General features: G+C 47.1%; 1 protein-coding gene across 1 annotated transcript; it reads left to right on the top strand.

The window, feature by feature from the left end:
- Positions 1–907: 907 nt before the first annotated feature.
- On the top strand, positions 908–10,481 carry efna1a (ephrin-A1a). Its single transcript, XM_085901524.1, has 5 exons — positions 908–1,194; positions 8,257–8,552; positions 8,887–8,952; positions 9,036–9,131; positions 9,261–10,481. Exons 1-5 carry the CDS (start codon positions 1,097–1,099, stop codon positions 9,389–9,391), a joined length of 687 nt encoding a protein of 228 aa, XP_085757650.1. The 5' UTR covers positions 908–1,096; the 3' UTR covers positions 9,392–10,481.
- Positions 10,482–11,143: the final 662 nt, after the last annotated feature.

Raw genomic sequence — 11,143 nt, 5'->3', positions numbered from 1 at the left:
GATAGTTTGTGGTGTATGAGCAAAAAAAAAAAACCCGAGTATGTCTGAAGGTTAGCAAGTTTGCTCCAGCGTTACATTTGTATTCCATATTTGATGGGCTCTTGGATTCTAAACGCAGCCAGTTCCTCCACAAGCAATCTCTCCGTTGAGCTGGAAAGCGTTTTCAGCAACAATTCCGTTTGATTGCGATGCAAATAACAATTACGCTCCCACTCATCCTCTCATCTTCCCACCTCAGCGAACGAAAACAATCGGACTCCGGCAGGGACCCGCGAGGGATGAACGCGTTTCCCTCGGAATACAAACGCATTACTTGCGCTGACCCGCTTGACATTCAATAGTGCGCAATTAGCATATATATTTGTGTCCTTCTGCATTTGCTGCACTGCTTTGTCAGTTTTTTCTCAACTTACATAAAACTGGAAATAGATAGTTGGATAGTGCCCTGCATAAATTGTAAAAAAAAAAAAAAGTCATTGCATCTGACACCTGCAATCCATTGAAGCCACTTTTCCAATATCTTTTTTCCATGTACCTTTTCCAACATTAAATCAACACAAGTGGACGACGAGGCACTTCCACTGAATGCCTGGATGCACACATTTCACCGCACATTATTGCTGTTCCTTCCTGAGCTCACTTAAATGGACAAAAATAAATCATACAATCAGCATATATATATGTAGCACCTCTACCACCGCAAATAATGATTGATTGCATAAATTATGAGGAGGAAGTGTTTCGATGCCATCTTTTATGTCAAGTTTATCCTCAAGAACCTGCGGGAACTAGCGCTTATCGGACCGTCTTCTGATTGGTCGATTGACTGGCAGGGGGCGTGGCCTTTAGCTGTGGGCGTTTAACAAAATCAGCCGCCACGCCGACACCCGCGTTCATTTACTACGGATCGGTGTGGCTGTCACAATCTCTCCTCATTGCTTCTGCGTATCTTTTTATCAAGTTAGGGTTGTTGTTTTTTTTCTAACCCCGTCGATTTGTGATTTAATCGCCGTCGAGAATAAAAAAAGTTTGGCATTCTGCACAATCTTACCCGGAGCGGGCGTGTGTGCGTGTGCACGCCTCGGTGTTTTCCAGCATGGATTTGCTTTGGATTGTCTGCTCGATTCTGTGCGTGTTCACCCGCTTGGTTTCGTCCGAACGCCACAGCGTCTTCTGGAACGGCACAAACCAAAAGTAAGTCCACTTGACTCTTATTGCACTTAGACGCGTTAGTTTAAAATTTGCAACTTTTTTTTAATGACCATTTTTTTTGCAGCTCTTCTCGTCTTGCATATGCAATGAATTTGTGATGCGAGCAATTTGGCTGCTGTTGTTATGATAATGCAAAAAGCTGTAGGGAGCCTCCTCCTCACCCCCCCCCCCTTCCACTTTCACTCCCCCTCCCCCTTTTGAACCTGTTATTATTATTATTATGGCACATTTTTAATCCCTTGCACAATGTGTGATAAGCAAGGCGCCAGTGTATGAAAAGCAAGTTTGGGGAGGAGAAAGCAGTGCGCCATGCGAGCTGCAGTTTGCACGATAAAAAAAAAAAAGGCATCAATTTGATTTATTTGGTGTCAAAGTGGAGCTTTTTTGTGCAGTCGCCACGCAACCTGCTATTCTTTCTGCATAATTATGGCTTGACGTGTCTGTTGTTGACACGTTAAGCACATATCAAGATTATTTGTGTCTATTAAGGGCGGCAGTTGATGGGAAAGTTCTTTGTCATTGTCGAACCGATTTCCATTGATTGAATGGAGCACTACTAGAGAACGTGTTTTGGGCTCAGTTTTGTTTGAGTTGAGTGTTAAAAGTGGGTTATTTTTGCGTGCACGTGACTTGAAATGCAGCAATCATGCAGCATGAGAATTTTTTTGGGGGGGGGGTAATTATGTGTCATTTTGGTGTTAAGATTTAAGAGACGGAGTGCTGCCGGATTTACAATGTTTTTCTACGTCGTTGTAATTAACATGTTAGGATTTGGTTGACTTTTTTCCTGCTTGTATGCAGTCGTTTTTTTTTTTGTTTTTTTATAAAGTACAGCCGTTCCCCGTGATAATAATGTCCCGGTGTGTCATTGCGGCGCTTCATATTTTCAGTGTTACAAATCCAACTCATAACATGTTGAAATATCTTTTGCAATATCCTCTCCAGTTGGCAGCCCCCCCCCTCCACCAATATCCTTCATATCAGGAGCTAAGAGTGGGGGGGTTACGTGGCTGTCAGGTCAACACCGAGGCGGTCATATTTCAGGTGACGGGGCGAGTAATAATGGCGGGCGACGGAGAGCGAGTGGGTAACTCGAGGCCTGCCTGGTGGGTCATGCTCTCTGTGTGGGGGTGAAAGGGAGATGGATGACAGGGTTGGTTGGGTGGTGGTGGTGGGGGTCGGAGCCCAAACTGTCCGGCCTGCTCGGTCAATTAGAATGGAGGTCAATTAGAGCTGCGGGGAGTAAACAAACGTCTACCCGGGGTTTCACAAACTTGACCCCCCCCCCCGTCATAAAAGTTCATTTCACGGCATCTCGTGCACTCATACAAACAAGATGACATCACGTCACAAAAATAGTTTTCCAAAATTGAGCACAACGTACAAATACTATTGCTGATATGGTTAGCTATGATTAGCCTGTTAACTAGCAAGCGATAGAAATAAATGTATTTTTCACACCCTAATTGAACAAATATCATTTTCATGAGACTTATTTCAGACACTCACGCTACACTTGTTCATTTAAGAGACCTAGCTGCCTCGCCGGCCACAAATTGCGCGCTTGGACGCCGCCGCCGACTTCCAAGGTCGAGGCCGGCTTAATGACTACTTTTGTTTTCAGGCGAAATCCTGAATAGTTTCCGCACTTCCTGACCTTTTCACGGCATGAGCGTGCAAAGCTCGGACCAGGAACGATTTAGTCAGCGGCCACGAGTTGCTTCCCAGAAGAAAGCCGGCCCAATGTGTGTGTGTGTACAAGTAGAAAGGAGTGACTCACTCGTTCTCATACACATTAACACGGCAAAGCCTTCCGAGCCTTCGGCGTGAAGCAATGATCAGCTCGTTCTCAGCTTCTTTCTATTTTTTTTTTTTTTTTATCTAACTTTGCAGTCCAATACAGTCATTTCTGCACAACCCAGCTTGATGTTATCATGTTCTTGCCGTATCGGGAGTTATTCCAGGTATGTTTTCACCCTCTGTGAGGGATTAACTTGGCATTTAAGCACTCAATATGGACTTTGTTTTGTCCTGGCTCCCATATAAATTAGGGAGCGGTCTTCACGGTGTGCGCTAGAAAGCTAACGCTAACCGGCGCGACTGATTGGAGGTCAGAGGTCGGCGTGTGATGAAGTGGCCCGGGCCTCTCTCAATGTGTCAGTCATTCTGGCGTGGCGGTGGTCCTTGAATGCGGGGCCGCCACTCAGGGTCTCCCCCACCCACCCCCCCACCCACCCTTTTTTTTTTTTTTTTTAAATCTAAACCTTACAAGCTCTCCCCTTTTCAGTTGATTCTTTCCGTGTGAGAGAAGGAAAAGGAGGGAAGCCTTGTGAGAGGTGTGGAATTTTCTTAGCGTTTTCTTGGCACCCGCCGTGAGCCGTCATAAGGACCCCCCCACCCCCCCTCCTCCTCCCGGAAGGCTTTGCTCTCCCTTTTCAACTTCCGTCCTCTACCGCGCTCGAAAGAAAACACTCGAGTACCCCCTTCAGCAAATCTTCGTGGTCTTTTCACTCTCTTGCCAAGGTAGAACCACAGATGGCTTCTGATCCCAAAATCTATAAAGACAAAACCTGTATTTGTCTTCCCAGTTTCAAAATTCTTAAGAGCGTCACCATCTTTGGCCCGCATTGTCCTCCTCGCTCGGCTTAATCTGCCTCCGCAATCTGTTTGATGAATTCAATCTGGGCCGGAGCTTGTCAAACGGATGTAATCGTCTCCGATGGGCTCGTCGTTTTTTTCTGGATCTGAATCAGGCCAAAAGTTGTTTACCATTTTAGCCGTAGCAAAGTCTGCTACGTGCCCGCCTGGGCTTTCCGTTGGCGACTTTTTCCCGGGAAAAGTACGTATCCTGTCTGCGGCGTAAACAATGGTTGTTCTCACACGGTTTTTTTTTTTTGTTTTTTTTGCTCAGTGCCAGTTCATAAAGGAATCGAGCAAGTGTTTCCCAGGCCCTGCCGCAGATTAGCGATGATTCATAGACGACAATTTTTTTTTGTATGACGGATACGCTATTGTCAACCCATGAGGGCCATCTGGAATCAACCTTCCCTCGCTGTTAGATCTGAGGATCCAGAATGTCTTCGAGCCCCGCCCCCCTGCCCATCCTCTTGTCTCTTCCTTATCTAGGCACCAGACTTCCCCTTCTGGCTCGGTCCCACACAGCAAGGAGCAAGAAGAAGGAGCTCGCCTTGTAAACAGCCGTGTGATTGCGACGCTAATCGTGAATTAGCCAGACGGCGAGAACAGATATGATCTTGTTTTGTTGTGTAAATCTCAGACATTGTTTCAGAATGGAGCTTCTCGACCCCTGCTGGCAAAAATGGAAGTCTGTTTTGAAATTGTGTCTAATCACATGTTGGTTTTGATATATTATGAATGGTTGAGCAATTTTTTTTTTTTATAGCGCCCAATCGATTTGGGCAAAATCGATAGATTTGCTTACTGAGCAATGTGATGTCAGCGTTGATCTTTTTCACCGTGAGCTCTTTTTATAAGATACAGATGTCCTCCCGGGACAATGTATTGCAAATTCATCTCAGCCTTCACAGAGCTTGTGGAATCGGCCAATTATTTCACCCGGCGTCTCTGAAACTTTGCGTCGGCCCGTTTAGGCCCAAGTCGCGGGTAGAATAACTGATCAAGCCATCAGACAAAGCAGAGAAAGCAAATTGAAATTGATCGCAGGAAGTCACACAAAGAGCGTCCGGAAGAATATTAGCTTCAAAAGGAAGTGAATTTGTTGCCATGGCGACTACCCGGCTTACACCCACCTCACATTGTACGTCCGTCTTTGCAAACAGCGAGGAGAAAGTTGCATTTTTGGAATACCGGTCGAGTCGGGCTGGCTTGGGGGGGTGAGGGGGTCGGAGTTGACGCTTCTGGGAGGGGAGGGGGGGGGGTGCCTGTGTGTTTATGGGATGATGAAAGGGGGACAGAGTGGGAGTGAGTGGCAGTGATTGATGAAGAGCAGTAACACGGCCTTCGGGAATCCACTCTACTTCGCATAAAAAATAAAAACAATAATAGTTTTGCTTTACTTGAGCGGCTTTTACTTTCATCATCACCCAAAGTGCCCTTAGTCAATTTGCTATACCCAATTTTGGGCCATACTGGTCCACTCTAAGCCCCCCCCCCCCACACCCACCTCCCCCTCTCCAGGCATTAAGCAGGGTCTGGTGCCACTCAATGGACTGAGCCTGGCTTCTGCTCCAGCCAGTAATCCAAGCTCGGATGAGACGATTAGGTGGTCCCCAAACCCCCCCCCACCACACCCCCCCGCCCCACCTACATTCCGGGTTCACTCATCCGCATTGTAGGCCAGTCACCTTTTAAATCACATTTAGTGGCTTCTGTAAAAGGCCGCCAAGGAAAACAATCACGTTTGTGTGGAGGCCGGCCTTCAGATTAATAAAAAATAAGAATCGATCCAACTCCCCCGGCGGGATTTTGAGCCCGCCTGTTTGAAACCCTCCGCCGCTGACTCCGCATTTGTCTGACCTTTTTTTTTTTTTTTCTTTCTTATCCGGCCGACATTCCGCCGAGCGCTAGAGTACCGAGATGAGAGGCTAACGGACGGATGAAAAGAGGTGGTGAAGAAAGCCAAATCCTGGCCATGGAGATTAAAGAGAGAGATTAGAACTCTCCTGAAGAACGCGAAAAATAAAAAAAAACAGGAATTCTTTTCACCTGGCAGTCTGCAAAAAGTCAAATCTAACCAGAATTCAATCATAGCTAATTTTTTTTGCTATTTATGCTACACATTTGAACGCCTGACATTACTTTTGCTTTATTATCCAGCAAAGGCATTGCACGGGGGGGGCTTTGCAAACACATTTGCTAGCTTAAAGCCTTTGGCAAAAAGCTAAGCTGCCCCTTTTGAAGTGCGCTAGCCAGATCAGTTCATTAAGCTGATGATGCCGAGTGGCTCAATGGCGAGGTGTTGGGGGGGGGGGGAGAACAAAAGGCAGTCGCTTAATTAAACCTATTTGCCATTAATAGACTTGCCCCCCCCACCACCCTTTGGTGTGGAGTCAACATATAAAACAGTGGCTATTGATAAACTGTAGCACTCACAGAAGTCCCACTGACAGAAACTTCAAACGCCATTCCCAAATTTAAGCCCTTTGACCTGCCCTGCCCCGCCCCTGCTGGCCTATTCCCCCCCCCCCCCCCCCATCTTCTTTCTACAGCCTAAAGAGGCTGGGAAGTGGGCATAATTACCCCCTCCAGGGCAACTTTAATACCCTTTTTTTTTTGTCTTTCAATTGCACCCCCCCCTTTCGAAGCAACACATTGAGGCCATACTGTTGGAACGCATAGTGAGGGAGGGGGGGGGGGGGTTGTTTGTGTTTGCAAGGAAGGGAGGGGGGGGGGTGATAACCTTGTCAGGCAGTGTGCAGACGAGTGTTTGCTCAATGGTGTTATCGATTCAACTGGGATTGAAAGCGCCGGCGGTCAAAACGCTCGGATGGAGTAAACAGAGCGCGGCGGATAAGTGCCAACGAGGCCGAGGGCCTCCAGCGAAAAGGATCATTACCCCCCCCCCCCCCCCCCTCCGGTTTTAAGTTTGCTACACCTATCATCTACAAGCCCGAGTCTCCGGCCGGCTAATCTGCTCATCGGGCGTGAAGGGAGCGCAGTCAAGCGGCTGGAAGGAACTACGAGTCCTATGCCCCCCCCCCCCCCCCCCCCACACACACACACACACACGAGCGTCAGTTGGAGCCACGGCGTCTGTGCCGGTCCGGCGAGGGGGAGCCCCCGGGAGACCTCTGGCAACAAAATAAAAAACACAAGCTAACCAGACGCAGGAGCCGCTTTGATGGTTCGTCCAGGCATCTGGAGCGTGTCACGCTGGCCCGAGCGCTCGGCCTATTCCGCCGGGAAAAGTAGAACAACAATAAACAGGAGGCGACAACGACCTACAAATAGTCATTTTGTTAAGAACGATTTGCTGTGTTGGATTCCAATTCCATATGGTTCTCTCTACCCCCCCCCCCCCTCCTATTCATCCAATCACCCAGGGACTCATTTTGAGTCCCCAAGCCCCATCCGCATGTCTCCAAATGCCCTTTAAGATCTAAAAACGTGATTAAATATCTCTCCTTCTGCAGCGCTGAGAGCTCGCCCGACGCGTATTCATTGCAAGAGCAACAGAAAACGATATTGCTCTCCTGTGCGTGTTGTGTAAATATTTAAAGTCTGTCCAACTCATCCACCCCGAGGCGGGGGGGGGGAGACCTCCTGGAGATCCAATACAGTAGGAAGACGGTAAAGCGATAGGCATCGCTCGACAAGGGAGAGCGGGGAGGTCTGTGAGGCCTTCATTGTGTGTTAATAGCGGCGGCTACTGCTTGAGGTCGTTGATAGATGAGGCTCACCGGGAAGAACGTGAGGCTCCACTTCCTCGCCACTGACAGATGACGGGCTGTGGGAGGAAAGCAACAGTCTCTCCATCAGTGCGAAGGAGGAAGCCCCAAATTCCTTCTGTGACAAATCCACGGCGATAAACACATAATGTCTCTGCCGGGAGCTGCCAGATTCTCCGGCGGCTGACCAAAAAATGGTTTTACCTTACCCGCATCGGCCGTCCACGCCGCTGCTTTTGTCTCCTTTTGAGGCAGGAAACGGAGATGACGACGTAAATGTGGGTGGAGGAGTCGAGGAGAGGCAGACAGTCTGACTCTTCGTCCTCTCGCCTTCCTGAATGAGGCGGGAGACGTGTGATCTTTGGACCTTGCCAGAAACTTGAACGCAACAAACGATATGGTCTTCTCGCTTAATGCTAACACGTCATAGGAAACGCCATTGACATGCTAACGAGTAGCATCAGAAACAATATGGTCTTCTAGCTTAATGCTAACACGTCATAGGAAACTCTATTGAAATGCAAACGAGTAGCATCAGAAATGATGTGGTCTTCTAGCATAATGCTAACACATCATAGGAAATGCCATTGACATGCTAACGAGTAGCATCTACTCTCATGATTGTTGTGTTGATGTTTTATGCTGCTATTTCAATCCTCTCCCTTTTTGTTTCCAGGTTCTTATGGGACGACTACGCGGTGGAGGTACGGCTCAACGACTACCTGGACATTGTTTGCCCGCACTACCCGCAGGGCGAAGTTCCACAGCTGGACGCCGAGCGCTACGTGCTCTACATGGTAGAGCGCGAGGACTACGAATCGTGCAAGCCGCAGTCGTACGACCAAATGCGCTGGGAGTGCGGCCACCCGTTTGCGCCGCACGGGCCCGAGAAGTTCTCCGAGAAGTTCCAACGCTTCACGCCGTTCACCCTCGGGAAGGAGTTCCGACAAGGAGAAAGCTACTATTATATCTGTGAGTGACCTTCTTTTCAAAAACGTCTTCAGTTTTTGTAAGCTTAGCGGCATGCTATCTGCACAGTCCAAATCCCTCGTCGCCGATACGTTAAGCCCGAAAGTGGGGTATCGGTTCTCCCTTGGCATACTCGGCCCGCCCGAGCGTAACCGCACGCACGGAGTCGGGTTGTCGCCTCGACCGCGGCCGTAATTAGATAAACGGCGAGGCGATGCGCTCTCCGCCTCGTCACAGATGGCCTCCTAAAGCTTTGTGTGCACGGGGTTGGATTAAAAGGCCAGGAGAGGATAAGTGCCATTAGCTTGGATGCTAACGCCAGTGTGTGTTCCGGCAGCCAAACCTTTACACCACCACGGAGAAGAGTGCCTGCGATTAAGGGTGGACGTCGTCGCTGCTGACGGTGAGAAATCATGAGATTGCTTAAGGGAGGTCTTCTCAGATGGTGTGATGATTGATTTTTTTTTGGTTTTCTTCTGATCTCAGGCTCGCAGGAGGCCAGGGTGGCCAAAGGAGGCACGGCCGGGGACGCCGTAGGAGGCGGGGGCGGGGTTCACAACCCGTCCAATAGATTGCCTGCAGGTATGCTGATCCACCCACTCACAAATACTAAATAATTGGGCTGCTAATGGCGATAAACAACCCATAACAGAAAGGATCATAAAACATCAACACCCCAAAAAACGATGGTGCTTATCTTCTATCTTCCAGCTGACGACCCGGTGGTCAATCTCCCGGAGGTTCGGAAAAGCGTACGGACCAGCTCGGCAGCAACGGCGGCGACGTCGCGATCAGTCTTATCGTTGCTCGTCCCGATCTCGTTACTGCTTTTGCTGCACTGAGAAAACTCTCGCAGGCCTTTTTTTTTTTTTTTTGTGGGACCACAATGAAGGGACAGTCTGCGGGGACGAAACCACTGACCGCCTGAGCTCAGCCTTGTGGCCGGCCACAGGGCGAGACGGGAGGACAAAGACTCGCGTTGGGACGAGCAATCGGGACAAACGCCATGAAATATGAAACTGAACCTACTGCCCTTGGAGCCAAAGATTGGTCGCCTCCTCCGTCTTGTGCCCCCCAACCGCCCGCCATTATCGTCTTCTATTTGTGTGTTATTATCGTAATGCTTTCCAGTGGCATCGGAGCGATGTTTGTGTTGTCGTCCCCTCCCCCTGAAATGTAGCATTGACGGACTGTTGTCATGGCAACCACACAATGACACACCCTGACACACTGCCATCGGAAAAAACTTGTTTGTACATTCTGTGAAGATAATTTATGACATTGCATCGGGAGGTTTCCTGTATATATAGCGAGCGTGTGTGTTGTGTTGTGTGTGAAAGGTGGAAGTTGTGCGACAAAATGGATTTGTGCCGAAAACAAACACTGACTTGTGGGTTTTTGTACCGTGAAGGGAGGCTGGTCTTCTCTGTTTATTCAGTTTCATCTCATCACCCCCCCCCCCCCTTCCAAGAAAAAAAAGTAAAATTTCAAGTTGATCAATAAGCTACGACCGCATTCAATTTGGATGATTCGACAAGACAAAGCACAACAGTGTGATGACAGTTTAAGTCCTTTTTCATTTTTTTGTTGTTTTTTTTGTTTACCAAAACAACTTTTTGTACATGTGTAAGTAAAACAAGTGTATTATATGTAAATACATAGAAGATTATATATATAAAAAAAAGAAACCTGTTTGATATTTGATATGACTAATGTGAATTTTTCATGTGGAATAAAAAAAAAATATTTTGGGAAAACCAGAAGAGATAAGTCGACTATATTTATTTAATATTCAACAGGAGAATTAATTCATTTATTTTGAAAATTACAAGTTTATAGTCATAAAAGTAGAAGACTTTTCATGAAAATTATGAAAATATCTTTTTTTCCTGTGTATCATTTCTGTCATATTTTAGATATTTGGTGTGATTTGTTGATATTTTTACATTTTATACTAATTCTTAACCTATTGTTTTTCTATGTGTACATGTAGTTTATTTTAAAAGTTTATCTTTGGAATGTTACTTTTTATTTTCTAGTTTTATTATTTTTTTATTATCATTACTGTGGGGCCTACTATTATTATAAATGTGACCTTTTTTTAAAATGTAATTTTCATTGAAAAAAGTGCAAGAAGCTAAGCTGGGTACGCTTTAGTCTTGAAGCCTTGGCGGAGGTCTACTTAAGTGTTGGCCTTAATGTGACAGAACGGCTAATCGGGTTAATGTGGCTGCAGAGTGTCGAAAAGCAACAGCGGAGTCTCCATGTAGCCGAAAGGTGACAACATTTTCCTGACAACTTTGCCTTTTGCTACTTGGACGTGTGACCCCGAATGACCTTTAGCGACGCACTCACTAGCATTGTGCCGTCACGTCGTCCGTTGTCTTTACGGCTGTGACAGCAAAAAAACAGCTGTAGCAGCAAACGCCGGTGCCACCGATGTTTTCAAATGGAGACGGGGGGTCTTGTAAATCTCAGCTGCCCTCTTAACCCCTTCGAGCAGAGACATTTTTTTTTTTTTTTTTTTATTATTACTCCCATGCTGTTAACTGACTATACAGGATTTTTTTTTTTTTTTATAACGAAGCCTAGTA

This window comes from Syngnathus leptorhynchus, chromosome 20 (genome assembly GCF_054491065.1).
Source record: "Syngnathus leptorhynchus isolate UIUO chromosome 20, UIUO_Slep, whole genome shotgun sequence".
NCBI lineage: Eukaryota > Metazoa > Chordata > Actinopteri > Syngnathiformes > Syngnathidae > Syngnathus > Syngnathus leptorhynchus.
Note: the sequence above shows the minus strand (reverse complement) of the source record. Positions and strands in the feature narration are given on the sequence as shown.

Coding starts and splice junctions, on each gene's coding strand:
- efna1a (XM_085901524.1), top strand. CDS start 1,097: ATGGATTTGCTTTGGATTGTCTGCTCGATTCTGTGCGTGTTCACCCGC. Junction 1,195..8,256: donor TGGAACGGCACAAACCAAAA/GTAAGTCCACTT, acceptor TTTTGTTTCCAG/GTTCTTATGGGACGACTACG. Junction 9,132..9,260: donor GTCCAATAGATTGCCTGCAG/GTATGCTGATCC, acceptor TCTATCTTCCAG/CTGACGACCCGGTGGTCAAT.